The sequence below is a fragment of the Xyrauchen texanus genome, chromosome 11 (genome assembly GCF_025860055.1).
Source record: "Xyrauchen texanus isolate HMW12.3.18 chromosome 11, RBS_HiC_50CHRs, whole genome shotgun sequence".
NCBI classification, from domain to species: domain Eukaryota; kingdom Metazoa; phylum Chordata; class Actinopteri; order Cypriniformes; family Catostomidae; genus Xyrauchen; species Xyrauchen texanus.
Window position 1 is genome coordinate 678485 of NC_068286.1, and position 20483 is coordinate 698967.

The 20483-nt window shown below is 39.4% G+C and overlaps 2 protein-coding genes across 2 annotated transcripts in view; one reads left to right on the forward strand and one right to left on the reverse strand.

Moving 5' to 3' along the window:
• Positions 1-14380, reverse strand: part of LOC127651741 (protein GPR108) — a 19949-nt gene extending 5569 nt beyond the window's left edge. Inside the window, exons 1-12 of the mRNA XM_052137722.1 lie at positions 14165-14380; positions 11956-12072; positions 11825-11875; positions 11666-11751; positions 11447-11529; positions 10828-10958; positions 10682-10744; positions 4818-4919; positions 4495-4628; positions 4275-4350; positions 2085-2158; positions 1368-1485 (exon numbers count right to left, since the gene is read on the reverse strand). Of these exons, the coding sequence (XP_051993682.1) occupies positions 1368-1485; positions 2085-2158; positions 4275-4350; positions 4495-4628; positions 4818-4919; positions 10682-10744; positions 10828-10958; positions 11447-11529; positions 11666-11751; positions 11825-11875; positions 11956-12072; positions 14165-14257 (1128 nt within the window). The 5' untranslated portion in view covers positions 14258-14380. The remainder of the gene's footprint in view (positions 1-1367; positions 1486-2084; positions 2159-4274; positions 4351-4494; positions 4629-4817; positions 4920-10681; positions 10745-10827; positions 10959-11446; positions 11530-11665; positions 11752-11824; positions 11876-11955; positions 12073-14164) is intronic.
• A 2862-nt stretch (positions 14381-17242) lies between these two features.
• LOC127651812 (microfibril-associated glycoprotein 4-like) lies at positions 17243-18818 on the forward strand. Its single transcript, XM_052137833.1, has 5 exons — positions 17243-17381; positions 17489-17695; positions 17782-17878; positions 17976-18143; positions 18380-18818. The coding sequence occupies exons 2-5, from the start codon at positions 17489-17491 to the stop codon at positions 18631-18633; spliced, it is 726 nt and encodes a 241-aa protein (XP_051993793.1). The 5' UTR covers positions 17243-17381; the 3' UTR covers positions 18634-18818.
• The last annotated feature ends 1665 nt before the right edge of the window (positions 18819-20483 follow it).

The window sequence follows — 20483 nt, forward strand, 5'->3', positions numbered from 1 at the left end:
ACACACACACACACACACCCCTGCAGAGGAATGACACACACCCACACACACACACACACCCCTGCAGAGGAATGACACACACACACACACACACACACCTGCAGAGGAATGACACACACACACACACACACACCTGCAGAGGAATGACACACACACACACACACACACACACACACACACACACACACACACACCTGCAGAGGAATGACACACACACACACACACACACACACACACACACCTGCAGAGGAATGACACACACACACACACACACCCCTGCAGAGGAATGACACACACACACACACACCCCTGCAGAGGAATGACACACACACACACACACACACACACCCCTGCAGAGGAATGACACACACACACACACACACCTGCAGAGGAATGACACACACACACACCTGCAGAGGAATGACACACACACACACACACCCTGCAGAGGAATGACACACACACACACACACACACACACACACCTGCAGAGGAATGACACACACACACACACCTGCAGAGGAATGACACACACACACACACCTGCAGAGGAATGACACACACACACACACACACACACACACACACACACACACACACACACACACACACACACACCTGCAGAGGAATGACACACACACACACACACACACACACACCCTGCAGAGCAATGACACACACACACACACACACACACCCCTGCAGAGGAATGATACACACACACACACACCCTGCAGAGCAATGACACACACACACACACACACACACACACACCCTGCAGAGGAATGACACACACACACACACACACACACCTGCAGAGGAATGACACACACACACACACACACACACACCTGCAGAGGAATGACACACACACACACACACACACCCTGCAGAGGAATGACACACACACACACACACACACACCTGCAGAGCAATGACACACACACACACACACACACCTGCAGAGGAATGACACACACACACACACACACACACACCTGCAGAGGAATGACACACACACACACACCTGCAGAGCAATGACACACACACACACACACCCCTGCAGAGGAATGACACACACACACACACCTGCAGAGCAATGACACACACACACACACACACCTGCAGAGGAATGACACACACACACACACACACACCTGCAGAGGAATGACACACACACACACACACACACACACCTGCAGAGGAATGACACACACACACACACCTGCAGAGGAATGACACACACACACACACACCTGCAGAGCAATGACACACACACACACACACCTGCAGAGGAATGACACACACACACACACACACACACACACACACACACACCTGCAGAGGAATGACACACACACACACACCTGCAGAGGAATGACAATCATGAAGATCTTCTTCTCTTTATCTGACAGGATGTATTTAACGAAGGCGAAACCCGTTCCGATGAGAGCCAGAGTGATGAACAGAAGAGCGCCCTTCAACCTGAGATATCAATACAAGATTTGCTCATTAAATAATAATACTAATCAAAACGCATTACAATTAAATATATCATTATTAATTCAAATGTTATTTAAAATATATTTTTATTCATTTATCAATACATTTTCTTATTAACATGTTTAATATTAATATAATGTTTTTAATTTCATTCATATTTTTTTTTCTCAATTTCTCGCCTCAATCCGGGTGGTGGAGGACGAATCTCAGTTGCGTCTGAGACCGTCAATCCGCGCATCTTATCACGTGACTTGTTGAGCGTGTTACCGTGGAGATGTAGCGCGTGTAGAGGCTTCACGCTATTCTCCGCGGCATCCACGCACAACTCACCACACGCCCCACCGAGAGCGAGAACCACATTATAGTGACCACGAGGAGGTTACCCCATGTGACTCTACCCTCCCTAGCAACCGGGCCAATTTGGTTGCTAAGGAGACCTGGCTGGAGTCACTCAGCACGCCCTGTATTCAAACTCGCGACTCCAGGTGTGATAGTCAGCGTCAATACTCACTGAGATACACAGAGCCCCTAGTTAATATTAATATGCATTCATAAAAACAAACTAGTCTTGTGATACGCACAGGTGGGTGATGTAGTACATGACGGCCCAGCCTTCAATTGGGTGACCCTCAGAGTTGATGAAGTGATAGTTAATCTGAGAGAAACACAAACACAACAGCACATGAATATGAAGAATCAAGACGCTTCGAAACACTCTTCATGTTTACAGACTCACTGTATTACACTTCCATGTCTCGCAACTAGCAAATACTTCAGTACAAAGGCATGATTCATTTCTGTGAATCGCGCAAACACGCTCGCTCAAAGTACTGTGTGGTGTTTTACATCGAAATGCTTTAGTTTGTTTTGCACCATGCCAGCTTCTATGGCTATATTCATGGCGGGGGCCAGGTTTAAATAAGAGTTAAATAAGATTAATTTGATCGGTGTTTAATTTGTTCAGTAGACGGTGCTCCTCTGGCAGCTTCTTCATTATGGGAGATTCAGAGTGTCCAGATACCAGCAGAAAATAATATTCAATCTCTTTGCTTCAAGAGATGACATGATTCAAATCTTCACGATTGTTGGGTGATCCGTTTTAGCAGCTTCAAAACATGATTCTGAATCATTCTTTGGTTCCTTGATAATCCAGATGGATTTGGGGCTTTTTGAGATCCCATGGAGGAATTATGCAGAAATGTGTCTGTTCCAAATGGTCTAGATCCACTTTCAGATTCTCCAGGTTTTTATATGTAGGCCAAATGGACGAATGAACCTTTTTTCATATATTGTTGAATGCTGAAGTGGGAAAGCTGCTGGATAGGATGGGTTTTCTTTATTTGTTTTAAGTTTGGTTGCATATTGCAAGGCCGACTTTAGGCGTCTGATTTCCAAGGACGGTTCGTTGGCTTCCGCACAGAGACTTTAGCTTTGGGAGCCTACAGAACATCACCAATCCAGTCGTATCGGTGGTGTACAGTGTCCAAAAGTCGTATGTTTGACTTCTGAGCTGATCCATAAATGATACTTGCATAGTCCGGCTTTGAGCAGTGGGAAGTGCATGGGACTGCAGCTGTCTGATCCACATTTGGTTTGGGATAAAACCTTTAAAACATTCCTGTTTAGTGATTGAATGTGAGGAATAGAAGACAGTTTGTTGTCACCAGTGATAACTTTAATGGGGACTCATAAACAGCTCATTATGTAGTGAACGAAGCCCACAGAAATGCAAACAGATGGTTTTTGTGAGGACTTTGACCAGGAGTGCATCTTGTTAATCTCAATGGGATTTGTCGCTCGATAGAAGTCATGTAGTTGCTCTTGTAGCAGATATCATCTACATGTAACCTACAGAGGACATCAGAGGCAATGACTACTGCAATGCTATTTATTTAAATACTGAAACATTTACTGATAGGATACTTCCTTGAGGTACTCTCAAAGTCCTCGTTTATGTGGGTTAGACAAGGTTTTATTTTAACTTTAGGTTTATGGGGTCGTTATGGTCTTTTCCTGGCATTGGAATGTCACTCCAGCTAACGTGCTGCATGTAGTAGATGTTCAGCATTGGCCTTTTTACTGCATTCCAAAGAATCAGTCCAGATCGTAGTTTTCTCACTTCCTTAAATGTTCCCGCTATTCCTGCAACACCTTTTGGTACAGTTGTGTTTAGTAGCCATGTTTTGGGTTTTTGGTTTCGTTCAGCGGTCACAGAGTATTCCCAGGGCATGTCTTGACCAGCCAATTGATTGGATCGAGCCATTCCAACCTCCCGCCTATGTAGGAGCCAAAGTACCATGTTGAAACAGTGGAAACCGCAGCAAAGCACATTTCTCAGGGACCAGGATCTGCTCCTCCACCGACACGGGTCATAACTCACAGCAAACAGGTCCTCCTTTTCCTTATTTCTTATAACAGAAATGGGATCATATGGATACTCCAGGTCTTTACAAGGTGATGGAAAACACGTTTTGTTGTAACCCTAGCAGGGGGGGCATGAGGGTCATTCTCTCTTGCCCAAGAGGACGACCGTAGCACTATGGAGGGAAGGAGCGAGCCACTGTTCCTTTCACGGGCTACCGTCATAAAGATGGGTCCCGAGCCATACCCGGGACATGCTTTAGTAAGAATATATGCATGTCAATATTGCAGTTTATTACCATGTATTGTTATATTTCACTGTGTTTCAGTTCTTGCGTTTTGAGTCTACTTGGCTAATATAGCAATAGTATGGCTGAAATGACTTTGACCGAAAGAGTGTTTGTACTCACACTGTGAAAGAGAAGTGAAACAGCTTTAGTATACACCAGCGCTGCCATCAGCCAGTGGATCTTAAACACACTGTACCTGTAAAACACACATCACCTCTTTCTCTTACTGTGCTCAAACTGTCAGAATGATGAAAATGAGTTTTGCACACATGCAGGTTTAGCAATGACAGATTTTCCTCTAGTTCAGATCTCATAAGAACAGCTAAAGGTGTGTGTGTACCTGTACTTGAGCAGTGTGTATGTCCAGACAATAGCGGCGGTAAAAAAGATGGCTGCCATGGAGATGTAGAGGCGTGGCAGAGGAATCTCAGCCGCTGAGAGATAACCGCTAGGATTCTTTTCCGTGATCTCCACCTAACACACACACACACACAGTTATATACTCATCATCTGACACAGGCTGCTGTGCTTCCATTTACATTATGCATTTTTATCCAAAATTAACAATATTTAATTCAAGCTACACATTTGATCAGTTCATGCATTCCCTGGGAATCGAACCCATGACATCAGCGGTGCTGTTGGAGCTACAGGAACACTTACATGGAGAGAATACGGACTCAGCATTCCTGCTCTCATGTTATGGCAGTTGTGGAAGTTCAGATTGTAAAGCCCCTGAGACCGTGAGCCCATAGTGAGACGAAACTGAGACAGAGTGAGAAAACACATGCTTTTATTGCTTTATATTCACACGTCAACAAACTCTATTCAGTGCTGTGACAGCAGTTTCATACCAATTAGGTACCGCACGTTTTTATGAATTCAGTACCATGCATTCTAATGAATTCAGTACAGTGCATTTTAATTAAGTAAAGCACATTTTAATGGATTCAGTACCGCATTTAAATAAATTCAGCACCGCTAATTTTAAGATTCAGTACTGTGCGTTAAAATAAATTCAGTACAGCTAATTTTAACAGATTCAGTACTGTGCATTTAAATAAATTCAGTACAGCTAATTTCAACAGATTCAGTACTGTGCATTTAAATAAATTCAGCACAGCTAATTTTAACAGATTCAGTACTGTGTGTTTGAATAAATTCAGTACAGCTAATTTTAACAGATTCAGTACTGTGCGTTTAAATAAATTCAGTACAGCTAATTTTAACAGATTCAGTACTGTGTGTTTGAATAAATTCAGTACAGATAATTTTAACAGATTCAGTACTGTGCGTTTAAATAAATTCAGTACAGATAATTTTAACAGATTCAGTACTGTGCATTTAAATAAATTCAGCACAGCTAATTTTAACAGATTCAGTACTGTGCGTTTAAATAAATTCAGTACAGATAATTTTAACAGATTCAGTACTGTGTGTTTGAATAAATTCAGTACAGATAATTTTAACAGATTCAGTACTGTGCATTTAAATAAATTCAGTACAGATAATTTTAACAGATTCAGTACTGTGCATTTAAATAAATTCAGTACAGATAATTTTAACAGATTCAGTACTGTGTGTTTGAATAAATTCAGTACAGATAATTTTAACAGATTCAGTACTGTGTGTTTGAATAAATTCAGTACAGATAATTTTAACAGATTCAGTACTGTGTGTTTGAATAAATTCAGTACAGATAATTTTAACAGATTCAGTACTGTGCGTTTAAATAAATTCAGTACAGCTAATTTTAACAGATTCAGTACTGTGCGTTTAAATAAATTCAGTACAGCTCATTTTAACAGATTCAGTACTGTGCATTTAAATAAATTCAGTACAGCTAATTTTAACAGATTCAGTACTGTGCATTTAAATAAATTCAGTACAGCTAATTTTAACAGATTCAGTACTGTGTGTTTGAATAAATTCAGTACAGATAATTTTAACAGATTCAGTACTGTGTGTTTGAATAAATTCAGTACAGATAATTTTAACAGATTCAGTACTGTGCATTTAAATAAATTCAGTACAGATAATTTTAACAGATTCAGTACTGTGCATTTAAATAAATTCAGCACAGCTAATTTTAACAGATTCAGTACTGTGCATTATCTTCAGATAATTTTAACAGATTCAGTTCTGTGCATTTAAATAAATTCAGCACAGCTAATTTTAACAGATTCAGTACTGTGCGTTTAAATAAATTCAGCACAGCTAATTTTAACAGATTCAGTACTGTGCGTTTAACTAAATTCAGCACAGCTAATTTTAACAGATTCAGTACTGTGCGTTTAACTAAATTCAGCACAGCTAATTTTAACAGATTCAGTACTGTGTGTTTGAATAAATTCAGTACAGATAATTTTAACAGATTCAGTACTGTGTTTGAATAAATTCAGTACAGATAATTTTAACAGATTCAGTACTGTGCGTTTAAATTCAGCACAGCTAATTTTAACAGATTCAGTACTGTGCATTATCTTCAGATAATTTTAACAGATTCAGTTCTGTGCATTTAAATAAATTCAGCACAGCTAATTTTAACAGATTCAGTACTGTGCATTTAAATAAATTCAGCACAGCTAATTTTAACAGATTCAGTACTGTGCGTTTAAATAAATTCAGTACAGATAATTTTAACAGATTCAGTACTGTGTGTTTGAATAAATTCAGTACAGATAATTTTAACAGATTCAGTACTGTGCATTTAAATAAATTCAGTACAGATAATTTTAACAGATTCAGTACTGTGCATTTAAATAAATTCAGTACAGATAATTTTAACAGATTCAGTACTGTGTGTTTGAATAAATTCAGTACAGATAATTTTAACAGATTCAGTACTGTGTGTTTGAATAAATTCAGTACAGATAATTTTAACAGATTCAGTACTGTGTGTTTGAATAAATTCAGTACAGATAATTTTAACAGATTCAGTACTGTGCATTTAAATAAATTCAGTACAGATAATTTTAACAGATTCAGTACTGTGCATTTAAATAAATTCAGCACAGCTAATTTTAACAGATTCAGTACTGTGCATTATCTTCAGATAATTTTAACAGATTCAGTTCTGTGCATTTAAATAAATTCAGCACAGCTAATTTTAACAGATTCAGTACTGTGCGTTTAAATAAATTCAGCACAGCTAATTTTAACAGATTCAGTACTGTGCGTTTAACTAAATTCAGCACAGCTAATTTTAACAGATTCAGTACTGTGCGTTTAACTAAATTCAGCACAGCTAATTTTAACAGATTCAGTACTGTGCGTTTAACTAAATTCAGCACAGCTAATTTTAACAGATTCAGTACTGTGCGTTTGAATAAATTCAGCACAGATAATTTTAACAGATTCAGTACTGTGCGTTTAAATAAATTCAGTACAGCTAATTTTAACAGATTCAGTACTGTGCGTTTAAATAAATTCAGTACAGCTCATTTTAACAGATTCAGTACTGTGCATTTAAATAAATTCAGTACAGCTAATTTTAACAGATTCAGTACTGTGTGTTTGAATAAATTCAGTACAGATAATTTTAACAGATTCAGTACTGTGTGTTTGAATAAATTCAGTACAGATAATTTTAACAGATTCAGTACTGTGCATTTAAATAAATTCAGTACAGATAATTTTAACAGATTCAGTACTGTGCATTTAAATAAATTCAGCACAGCTAATTTTAACAGATTCAGTACTGTGCATTATCTTCAGATAATTTTAACAGATTCAGTTCTGTGCATTTAAATAAATTCAGCACAGCTAATTTTAACAGATTCAGTACTGTGCGTTTAAATAAATTCAGCACAGCTAATTTTAACAGATTCAGTACTGTGCGTTTAACTAAATTCAGCACAGCTAATTTTAACAGATTCAGTACTGTGCGTTTAAATAAATTCAGCACAGCTAATTTTAACAGATTCAGTACTGTGCGTTTAAATAAATTCAGCACCGCTAATTTTAACAGATTCAGTACTGTGCGTTTAAATAAATTCAGCACAGCTAATTTTAACAGATTCAGTACTGTGCATTTAAATAAATTCAGCACAGCTAATTTTAACAGATTCAGTACTGTGCGTTTAAATAAATTCAGCACAGCTAATTTTAACAGATTCAGTACTGTGCGTTTAACTAAATTCAGCACAGCTAATTTTAACAGATTCAGTACTGTGCGTTTAACTAAATTCAGCACAGCTAATTTTAACAGATTCAGTACTGTGCGTTTAACTAAATTCAGCACAGCTAATTTTAACAGATTCAGTACTGTGCGTTTAAATAAATTCAGCACAGCTAATTTTAACAGATTCAGTACTGTGCGTTTAAATAAATTCAGCACAGCTAATTTTAACAGATTCAGTACTGTGCGTTTAACTAAATTCAGCACAGCTAATTTTAACAGATTCAGTACTGTGCGTTTAAATAAATTCAGCACAGCTAATTTTAACAGATTCAGTACTGTGCGTTTAAATAAATTCAGCACAGCTAATTTTAACAGATTCAGTACTGTGCGTTTAAATAAATTCAGTACAGCTAATTTTAACAGATTCAGTACTGTGCGTTTAAATAAATTCAGCACAGCTAATTTTAACAGATTCAGTACTGTGCATTATCTTCAGATAATTTTAACAGATTCAGTTCTGTGCATTTAAATAAATTCAGCACAGCTAATTTTAACAGATTCAGTACTGTGCGTTTAAATAAATTCAGCACAGCTAATTTTAACAGATTCAGTACTGTGCGTTTAAATAAATTCAGTACAGCTAATTTTAACAGATTCAGTACTGTGCGTTTAAATAAATTCAGCACAGCTAATTTTAACAGATTCAGTACTGTGCGTTTAAATAAATTCAGCACAGCTAATTTTAACAGATTCAGTACTGTGCGTTTAAATAAATTCAGCACAGCTAATTTTAACAGAATCAGTACTGTGCGTTTAAATAAATTCAGTACAGCTAATTTTAACAGATTCAGTACTGTGCATTTAAATAAATTCAGTACAGCTAATTTTAACAGATTCAGTACTGTGCGTTTAAATAAATTCAGCACGGTGCGTTTAAATAAATTCAGCACAGCTAATTTTAACAGATTCAGTACTGTGCGTTTAAATAAATTCAGCACAGCTAATTTTAACAGATTCAGTACTGTGCGTTTAAATAAATTCAGCACAGCTAATTTTAACAGATTCAGTACTGTGCGTTTAAATAAATTCAGCACAGCTAATTTTAACAGATTCAGTACTGTGCGTTTAAATAAATTCAGCACAGCTAATTTTAACAGATTCAGTACTGTGCGTTTAAATAAATTCAGCACAGCTAATTTTAACAGATTCAGTACTGTGCGTTTAAATAAATTCAGCACAGATAATTTTAACAGATTCAGTACTGTGTTTAAATAAATTCAGCACAGCTACTTTTAACAGATTCAGTACTGTGCGTTTAACTAAATTCAACACAGCTAATTTTAACAGATTCAGTACTGTGCGTTTAAATAAATTCAGTACCGCTAATTTTAACAGATTCAGTACTGTGCGTTTAAATAAATTCAGCACAGCTAATTTTAACAGATTCAGTACTGTGCGTTTAAATAAATTCAGCACAGCTAATTTTAACAGATTCAGTACTGTGCGTTTAAATAAATTCAGCACAGCTAATTTTAACAGATTCAGTACTGTGCTTAAATAAATTCAGCACGGTGCTTAAATAAATTCAGCACAGCTAATTTTAACAGATTCAGTACTGTGCGTTTAAATAAATTCAGCACAGCTAATTTTAACAGATTCAGTACTGTGCGTTTAAATAAATTCAGCACAGCTAATTTTAACAGATTCAGTACTGTGCGTTTAAATTAATTCAGCACAGATAATTTTAACAGATTCAGTACTGTGCATTTAAATAAATTCAGCACAGATAATTTCAACAGATTCAGTACTGTGTGTTTAAATAAATTCAGCACAGATAATTTCAACAGATTCAGTACTGTGTGTTTAAATAAATTCAGCACAGATAATTTCAACAGATTCAGTACTGTGTGTTTAAATAAATTCAGCACAGATAATTTTAACAGATTCAGTACTGTGTGTTTAAATAAATTCAGCACAGCTAATTTTAACAGATTCAGTACTGTGCGTTTAAATAAATTCAGCACAGCTAATTTTAACAGATTCAGTACTGTGCGTTTAAATTAATTCAGCACAGATAATTTTAACAGATTCAGTACTGTGCGTTTAAATAAATTCAGCACAGATAATTTTAACAGATTCAGTACTGTGTGTTTAAATAAATTCAGCACAGATAATTTTAACAGATTCAGTACTGTGCGTTTAAATAAATTCAGCACAGATAATTTTAACAGATCCAGTACTGTGCGTTTAAATAAATTAAGCACTGTACATATTAATGAATTCAGTAGGTAGTGTGTGTGTTTATAATGTACAATAGGGATTAGAATTCTGTCGTTGGTATTTTGAGAAACTGTTGTGGTTTTGAGAAGGGCTGTTGTGTGACTGTGTGTTTCATGATTCTCACGCTGAAGTTGTAGGATTCTCCGTGTTTCTGTAGGTTCAGTGTCTTCCCGTTCACACTCGCCACCTGATGAGTGTCACACAACTCAGTTCAATTGCCAGTTACAAAGAAACGCATCTTTAAAGGACAGCACACAAACACACATTCACCTGCTGTTTAACATGGATGCTGACGGGAGCCGCCGTCAATTTGGTGTCTGTTTTGCTCTGATCTGGTGGATTTTCCGTCTTTTTGTCATCAGCTGCTCCTTTTTCAGCCTTCTCTTCTCTTTTCCTCCTCACTGAACAACATAAGAATCAACAACACTCTTCAAACAAACACACGTGTGAATGTCATTAACACTTCATTATAGTTTGGATGTGCCGTGATTGTAATAAACTATAAACTTAATGAAAATATTTTAGTTCATTGAAATCTCTAATATAAAAAAACTGAACTAAAAAAAGCATTTCCATGATGGTGTTTCGATACACAGTATGATATTTGAAACTTTTAAAAATGTTTAAACATGTAAAATGCGACAGTTTGCAATAATGCTAGACGTCCATGAGAATTGTAACACTATCAACATATTTCAATAATATAAGTTAACGCATTAACTTTGGCATGCTTAAAATACTAAAATAAATAAATATATAGAAACTACAAAACACTGATGAATTAAAACAGTCATACAGTAAAAACTAAAACTCAAGTAATTTTTTTTTTTTAAATAAATACTAAATTAAACTCTAAACTTGAATAAATAGCGACAGGCGTGCGTTTCACCTTTATCTCCATCGGTCGTCTTCTCTGGCTTTGTTTCAGCCTCCAGAACACTGTCAGAATCACCGAAACCCTTCACAAGCACACTAAACACACACTCATTTTAATATTATGACCCAATCTTTATCCAACACCCTAAAAAATAAAATATGTCAAATAAAGGAGCTCAATCATGAAGTAATGAGATCCGCATTCAGGCCTTGTTCTCAGGGGTGAACACACCTGAGTTTATTAGTATCGATGATGAAGAGGATAAGTTCTTCTTCACTCTTGCTCTTGGTCAGCGTGCACTCCTCGGTCTCCTCCGCCTGACAAAACCACAAACACACATGAATGTACCGTCTGACAGATAGAGAGAGATAGAGAGAGAGAGATACTCACGGTGTACGACAGAACTCCATTCACTCGAGATCTGGCCAGACTGAAGCCAACCTGCAACACACAGCAAAACATTAGAGAAACAACGGACAGACAAATAAATGAACAGACAGACAAATGGACAGACAGCTCACCGGGTATTTGGAGTCGCTCTTCTCTTGTGGAAGCTGCAGCGACACCAGGTGAACATCCAGAGTGCCGTTAGCAAAATAACCGAATGTGTTTAAATGCACGACAAACCGTGTCTCATTCTGAAGAGAGAGAAACAGAGCGTTACTGCAAGGGATTGCAAACTTACGAGAGACCCCCTATGAGAGGAAATATGATAATATTGTTCTTGTTTGCAAAATTACGAAAGACCCCCTATGTGAGGAAAACTCACAAGAGATCCCCTATGAGAGGAAAACTCACAAGAGATCCCCTATGGGAGGGAAAACTCACAAGAGATCCCCTATGGGAGGGAAAACTCACAAGAGATCCCCTATGGGAGGGAAAACTCACAAGAGATCCCCTATGGGAGGGAAAACTCACAAGAGATCCCCTATGGGAGGGAAAACTCACAAGAGATCCCCTATGGGAGGGAAAACTCACAAGAGATCCCCTATGGGAGGGAAAACTCACAAGAGATCCCCTATGGGAGGAAAACTCACAAGAGATCCCCCATGGGAGGGAAAACTCACAAGAGATCCCCTATGGGAGGGAAAACTCACAAGAGATCCCCTATGGGAGGGAAACTCACAAGAGATCCCCTATGGGAGGAAACTCACAGAGATCCCCATGGGAGAACTCACAAGAGATCCCCTATGGGAGGAAAACTCACAAGAGATCCCCTATGGGAGGGAAAACTCACAAGAGATCCCCTATGGGAGGGAAAACTCATAAGAGATCCCCTATGGGACGGAAAACTCATAAGAGATCCCCTATGGGAGGGAAAACTCACAAGAGATCCCCTATGGGAGGGAAAACTCACAAGAGATCCCCTATGGGAGGGAAAACTCACAAGAGATCCCCTATGGGAGGGAAAACTCACAAGAGATCCCCTATGGGAGGGAAAACTCACAAGAGATCCCCTATGAGAGGAAAACTCACAAGAGATCCCCTATGAGAGGAAAACTCACAAGAGATCCCCTATGGGAGGAAAACTCACAAGAGATCCCCTATGGGAGGGAAAACTCACAAGAGATCCCCTATGGGAGGGAAAACTCACAAGAGATCCCCTATGGGAGGGAAAACTCATAAGAGATCCCCTATGGGAGGGAAAACTCACAAGAGATCCCCCATGGGAGGAAAACTCACAAGAGATCCCCTATGAGAGGAAAACTCACAAGAGATCCCCTATGTGAGGAAATATGATAATATTGTTCTTGTTTGCAAAATTAAATAATTTATTTTGTTTCAGTGCTAAAGCCAAAAGAAACAATTACAATATTATTAAGTTCACAGTGCATATTTCTTAATGGCATAATTGTTAGACGTATATATTTTCAGGGGCTCCATGTATATCAGCGAGTATTGACGCTGACTATCACACCTGGAGTCGTGAGTTTGAATCCAGGACATGCTGAGTGACTCCAGTCAGGTCTATCCACCCAAGCAACTGGGCCAATTTGGTTGCTAAGGAGACCTGACTGACTCCAGGTGTGATAGTGAGCATCAATACTCACTGAGATACCCAGACCCCCTCATATTGCTTTTTAGATTTATCGTGTAGAATTACTTACATCTTAAAAATAAGACTTGTTTCATATTATAAGAAATTATATGCAGATTTATTTGAATTTCTGTTTTTATTTCTTACTATGGCTGTTAAAACAATTAAATAAATTGCAATTAAGCTCATGATTTCAGAATGAAATGGTAAAAATGTAAAAAATAGTAGTAACATTTTAACTTGTTTTATTTGTTTTGCGGCCTGTTGTTTGATCATCTGCGTCAATAAGACATTCAGCAGATGTCTATAAGATGATTATGGTTTATAACGTTGGTAAATCTGATCTTTTTAAGATGTTTAACAGATGTTAATTGGATTGTGACGCTTTCCAGATGTAAAACAGACATCTCAGAGATGTATGTGTGCTATCTGAGATTACTGATACTTATTTATTCATGATTTATTTTAAGTTAATATCACTGTTTGATGTGTGTATAATATGTTTGGCTGTTTAAACAGGAACAGACTGTAATAGCGCAAAATAAAATGTAAATAACATGAAAAACCATGAAATAAGCGAGTAACATGAGATGAGATAAAATGAGTAAATCATTAAATAAGTGAATTTGAGTGAAATGAGTAAGATAAGACATGAAATATGTGAATTATATGAGTAAATAATAGCAGCAGACCCTGAGTTTGAGCTGATGGATCCTCGCGCTGCTGTCAGACACTGTCAGTATTAAAATCGTCAGACACATCTTCATCATCTTCATCTTCATCATGCTGACTGTCAATCAGCGCTCTATCGATCATCAATCTGTCGTTAAAATGATTGGCATTCACTCATCTGATCGCCAGTTTGTTTCTAAACTCTTGTCCAACGACACCTTTACTTCCGGGATGCGTGAGCGCGTACACGTCATCGACGCGGAGACGCGCGGCGCGTCACAGCGGCCCCTACTGACGGGAGGGCGCCTGATCATGGCCTATCAGAAAGATCAGTCCATAGATGACTGAATGAATGTTTCTTGTGATCTTAGAAGCCTTTGATCTAAAGGCTTGTGCTCAAAAGAAATCTAGACGACTTAAAAGGTGCACACAGTCATTTGTTCTTCATTTAATGTTCAACATTAAAAGTTGTAATTTTTTAAACGTGTATAAAATCATGACCACTCACTTGAGATGAAGACTCCAGTCATTACGGTAAAGCTGTTTTGTTCTACGTGAGAGGGTCCCCTCGTGGGGGCTGCCATGTTAGGATCACATAATGACAAGCCAAAGACTGTTTAGCCCCAAAGCGGACCGTTTATATTCAAATAATTGGAACGCCCAATATGGCGGATGTAGAAAATAAAGTCTGGCCTTACAGGTAAACGAGCCAATAACCTTTTGGGTAGTACAGACATAACATGTCAGTTAACTTGAGAACACGCATGTGCATTAACTGGACCCAGGGATGGATTACCGACCAGGCCAATGGGGCCAATGCCCAGGGGCCCTTGACTACCAGGGGCCCTTGACTACCTGGGGGGCCCTGGGCATTGAAGTTGTATGATCCAGTTTGGCGATCCCCTCACTCGAAAACCCATCAACAATGAAAACGCCTACAACAAGTTTTGGAAGGGGCCCTTGGAGATAATTGGGCCTGGGGCCTTTGCAAGTAAAAATATATATGTTTTTTAGCATTATCTGAGCCATAGAAACACAATTTATTATTCCAGTGTTGTCAGAATTCACTGCTGATATGTTCTTTGATCGTAATCTTGACCAACCGTTTTGGAGATTTCCATCTTTACCCATACACTTAGATAGCTGCACTTTTACATCGCTTTGGCCAGCAGATTAATACCTGTGCAATGTGTGTAAACGTCACTCTCCTGACCTCAAGAGGTGCACTAGCAACTGACGCTAGGGGCTGTAGCCTTTAGCCTCCTTGTTAGCACACCTGCCTCCCATGCCGGAGATGCCCGTACGGAGCGGTTAGAACAGGAGCATCACACTTGCACAGAAAATAGATTCCAAAGATGACCGACAGTGGACTGACTTGCCTCGAAAGGGACTTTGATGCTACTCGCTTATGATGCATTCCAAGTCGGATGTGGGAAAGTGTGACTTGAGATCTGTGACCATAAAAGCATTCCATGGCAGATGCTCGGAAGATGACATATAAACATCCAAAACTGCAATGCTACCATTAGCTTAGCAGGTGTCAACTGTCACCAAAGACGTCTACTAGCAACCAAATTGATAGATGATACTGCCAGGGGTGGGTTTACGATATTTGAGGAGCCAAGCAACTGATCAACCCGGGGCCCCTTTTCAAAATTGCTTGCTTAAAAAATTATATAAAATTGATTTAAGTCATAATTTTAAATTTATCCCGTCAGCCGTTGTAGCATATATGCATGTTTTCCACAATAAAGCACATATAAAAAACTTTACTTGGTGCATCAGGAATAATGTTAAACATTGTAACAGTCCCCACTTTGCAACCTGAACTTGTTCAGAACGTTACATTTTTGTGACACCAGCACTAAAAATAATATAGATGCAGCGCAACGACTGAAACAGTGTTTTTGAGAACTGAACTTGTTTTTAACTTTTGACAGTGTCTAAAAACGTTCCTGTGAGACATTGAAGAAACAGCGAGACGCAGTGCAGCAGATGTGGACGTTTATCCAGCGCAGGTTTAAAAAAACACGTATGAACGGCCCCTAACTCATCCATTCGCACCTGCATGGGCAAAACAAGTTCGGAAGGCCTGTTTATTTTTTTCATAAATTAAAAACCCGAACTAAAAGTCCTACTTGAAAAACTGTCCCAGTCCAGTGGACCTCTAACAAGAACAACATGTGACATGACACCCCTCAAGCGGTTTTAGCAGAGCTTTCCTATTGAGGCGGGGCCCCGATGTCTGTTTTACACACTGGTCTCTGCAAACCTTTGGAATTGCAGGTTTTATTATCATAAGTCAGAACTTTGACTCATTGATGGATATTATTGAATAAAAGTGAGTGTTGATCTTTAACTTTGTACATGTCCCTGGTGTGCCGACATGGTTGCATGAGGTCACACGGTTGAACATTTCCGCACGAGTTTCCAAGTTGGAAGTCTGACTTCAAGTGGCATTCCAGTGCACTTTTCAACGACTTTCCAAGTGAGTGTGTCTGCCCTGTTAAAGGAAACTTATACTCATGGATTAAATGGATCACGACTGACTTGTCAACAGGGAATTTCTACAATAGCAAGAATGTAGAGTTCTCTAATTGGAATAGTACCTTTCACCTTGAAAGGACACAAGGGTTGATTTGGGGACTTTTCTTTTAATGTCTGGACCTCATTGGTACACATATTTGGCCAAAAGTGTAGCGATGTCATGCTTTGCTAACAGGAAAGCTTTTAATGACTTTTAACTAGGATGATCTGAAGATTGTCTGAATCCAATTTTAAGATGATGCAATGAATTTAGTGAAAGGTTAAGCTGTTGGTGGCACTGGAGGGTTTGTGAGATCAACCCAAAAATTGGCATAAAGAATGTTCAGACTGTCCCCAAGCAGTGTGCCAAATTTCACAACATTTCACCATGAAGTTCTGTGGGCTGCCTCAATCTCCAAGACCGAACTAGATGCAGAAGAAGAAACGTTATAATACACTAACAGATGTATTAGATGCTTATGCATGTAAAAATGAAAAGATTATTATATTTGATTACTAGGCCACCAAACAGAAACACATCTAAAATGATTGCTTCACCCGTAGTGTATATTGCACAACATGGACCATCTTAGCTGATAAGAAATGAACTTCTCACAATTTTCACTGTGACACAGAGGAGGAGCCTGAGAATCTGAGCAATATTTAATATAGAGTCATCTGAGACTAGATAACACAGTCACAACACAAACGGTAAGTTCTGTTTCTTCAGCATTCACCGATACTCAGTCTGGACATTCAGACATATAGACCGTTTTCATCATGATTATGTTGCGTCTCACTTTCTGTCTCATGTCTAGATGATGCTGGTTTTTGCTGTTCTTCTCCCTGTTCTTATGGGAAGTGTGGCCACTGATGAATTCAAGCCTGTTGACTGTTCTCAGATTAATACTAAAGGACAAACGGTCAGTGGCATTTACTCCATCTATCCGGCAGGGAACATTCCTGTCTGGGTGTACTGTGACATGGTCACAACAGGTGCAGATGATGATAAAGGAGGATGGACGGTAGGACATTTGAAATACAATACATCCACATATATTTACCATGAAAACATGTTTTCATGTTGATAAATACTGTAACTGTATTTCAGGTGTTCCAGAGAAGAATGGATGGTATTATTAATTTTTATCTGCCGTGGAACGAGTACAAAAGAGGTTTTGGGGCCACTGAGGGCGAGTATTGGCTAGGTAAGCATTCACAACAGTGTGTGTTGGATCACAGTAGAAGTGTTGATGTAAATGTCCAGTGTTTGCTTCTGGGTTTTTAATGTGTGTGCTCGGACAGGGTTGGAGACCATGTACCAGCTCACACGTAACAGGAAGTACATGCTGAGAGTGGACATGGAGGACTTTACAGGAAGCAAAGGTTACGCTCTGTACTCGTCTTTCTCTGTGGACTCTGAAGCAGATGGGTATCGACTGCATGTTTCAGGGTTCAAAGATGGAGGAGCAGGTAACACAGATTCATCATGAACACTGATTTATTACACTCCAGTTGAGTAAATGTGCACTTGCTTCCTTTCAAATCGTTCTCCTGGAGTTCAATTCTAATACGATATTCTTCTTATTCTGGATGTATAGTTATAACTAAGTACTCCAACAGTATAGTGCTGTTAGTTACAGTTTGTACATGTTACTTCTGGATTATAAGATGTTAATGTGTCCAATGAATGCTCCTCCTCTCTCCAGGGGACTCTTTGACCTATCACGACGGACAGAAGTTCACCACTTTTGACAAAGATCAAGACGCCTTTGGAAAAAACTGTGCAAAGGAATATCTTGGAGCATTTTGGTACACATCCTGTCACTATGCAAACCCCAACGGTGTGTACACAAGGGGAGAAGATGACAATCATGTAGCCATTGCAAATGCTTGGTATCACTGGAAGAACAATTATGTTGGGTTGAAGTCGATCAGTATGAAGATCAGAAGTGTGTCTTAGGTTGCTGTAGGCACATCACAGAGTCTCAAACATTGTGTTATAATTCTATGGCAAATGTTCATGTTTCCCAACTCTGTAACTGAATAAATCAGTCATTGTTTTTCTTTTGGTTTTGGTCAGCTCATTTAATTTAGTATTAAATGAATCAATTGTTCAAAAAACCTTCAATAAACTCATGCATTGAATCACAGTGCAGATGTGTGTTAATCTCCACAACAAATGAGGAATTATTGCAAACCGTACATAAATAGACTATTTAAGGTCATATATCATGGTCTTTTTTTGTTTTGCAAATAAAACTTGACATGATATTTTAAAGAAACAGACCTAAAATGAGGTTTATATGTGGGTAGTGCAAATTATGAAAAAAAAAACATAATATTGGTTCCAACAATCTCAATTGTAATATAATCATTTCTGGCCAAGACGTTTCAACCGCACTACCATCTTATTTTAGTACCATCTAAATACAGTGGTACATGAAATTCATTATATATCAAAGAGGTATTACCATCTGATACATCACTGTGCCATAGTAATACCATGCACGGCACTTCTTTGGTAATGGATATTAGAGACACGGATCAAACTATTTCAGTTCACTTCATAAAAACATAAACGCAGGGAAGAAGTCAAGAGAGCTGGATCTATGTGCAGTGAATGATTTTAATGAAAAAATAAACAAATACAAATAACTGGGAGACACAGGAACAAAATAAAACATCCACGAGGGGAGACAAAAACATCCACGAAGGGCACGGGCAAAACACGGTAGGTCAGGATACATTCAAGTACATACATTCAACAACTGACCAAGAACAAGCAACCAACAGGGCATAATATACAAAAAGACTATTGAGTAGACGAAACACAGGTGAGGACAAAGGAAGACAGCTGGCAGTGATGAGAGCAGGGAATTATGGGAAGTGTAGTCCATGGGGAACAGATGACAGAGGCAAAACACAGGGCAGACAACAGTGAATCGTGACACAGGCCCCCCTCTAAGAAGCGGATTCTAGACGCTCCATAAAAAAACAAAAAAACACAAAACAAAAAACGAATCATCCAAGGAGTGAAGGGGAGGCTCGGGGAAACAGGCAGTCCAAGGGGAGCTCCAGGGGCAAGGGGATGAGGGGAAAAGGGCAAAGACAGGGAAGAAGGGCCAAAATGGAGCTGGGACCAGGGAGACCAAAGCAGATCTGGGGGATGGTCTGGAGACCAAGGGGATGACCTCAAGTTGGGAAACGGGTCTGGAGGCTTGGGCGATTGCCGCAGGACAGGGACTGAGTCAGGAGGCCTGGGAGGCGGCCACAGGACGGGGATTGGGTCAGGAGGCCTAGGAGGCGGCCAGAGGACAGGGACTGGGTCAGGAGGCCTGGGAGGCGGCCAGAGGACGGGGACTGGGTCAGGAGGCCTAGGAGGTGGCCACAGGATGGTGACTGGGTCAGGAGGCCTGGGAGGCAGCCACAGGACGGGGAATGGGTCAGGAGGCCTGGGAGGCGGCCACAGGACGGGGACTGGGTCAGGAGGCCTGGAGGCAGCCACAGGACGGGGACTGGGTCAGGAGGCCTGGGAGGCGGCCACAGGACGGGGACTGGTTCAAGAGGCTTGGGAGGCGGCCACAGGAAGGGGACTGGGTCAGGGGGCCTGTGGGGCGGCCACAAGACGAGGACTGGGTCAGGAGGCCTAGGAGACGGCCACAGGACGGCGACTGGGACAGGAGGCCTGAGAGGCGGCCACAGGACCACAGCCAAAACATGTTTTGTAACGTATTTTCCCATAATGATGATTATTACCCATGTTCTCAATCATATGTCAGACTCCGGCAGACTAATATACAATCTGGCCTC

What these genes read in the sequence shown, in the direction of transcription:
- LOC127651812 (XM_052137833.1), top strand. Translation starts at nt 17,489, where the DNA reads ATGATGCTGGTTTTTGCTGTTCTTCTCCCTGTTCTTATGGGAAGTGTG. An exon ending in ATGATAAAGGAGGATGGACG is followed by an intron (nt 17,696 to 17,781) that starts GTAGGACATTTG and finishes ACTGTATTTCAG; the next exon opens with GTGTTCCAGAGAAGAATGGA. An exon ending in TGAGGGCGAGTATTGGCTAG is followed by an intron (nt 17,879 to 17,975) that starts GTAAGCATTCAC and finishes GTGCTCGGACAG; the next exon opens with GGTTGGAGACCATGTACCAG.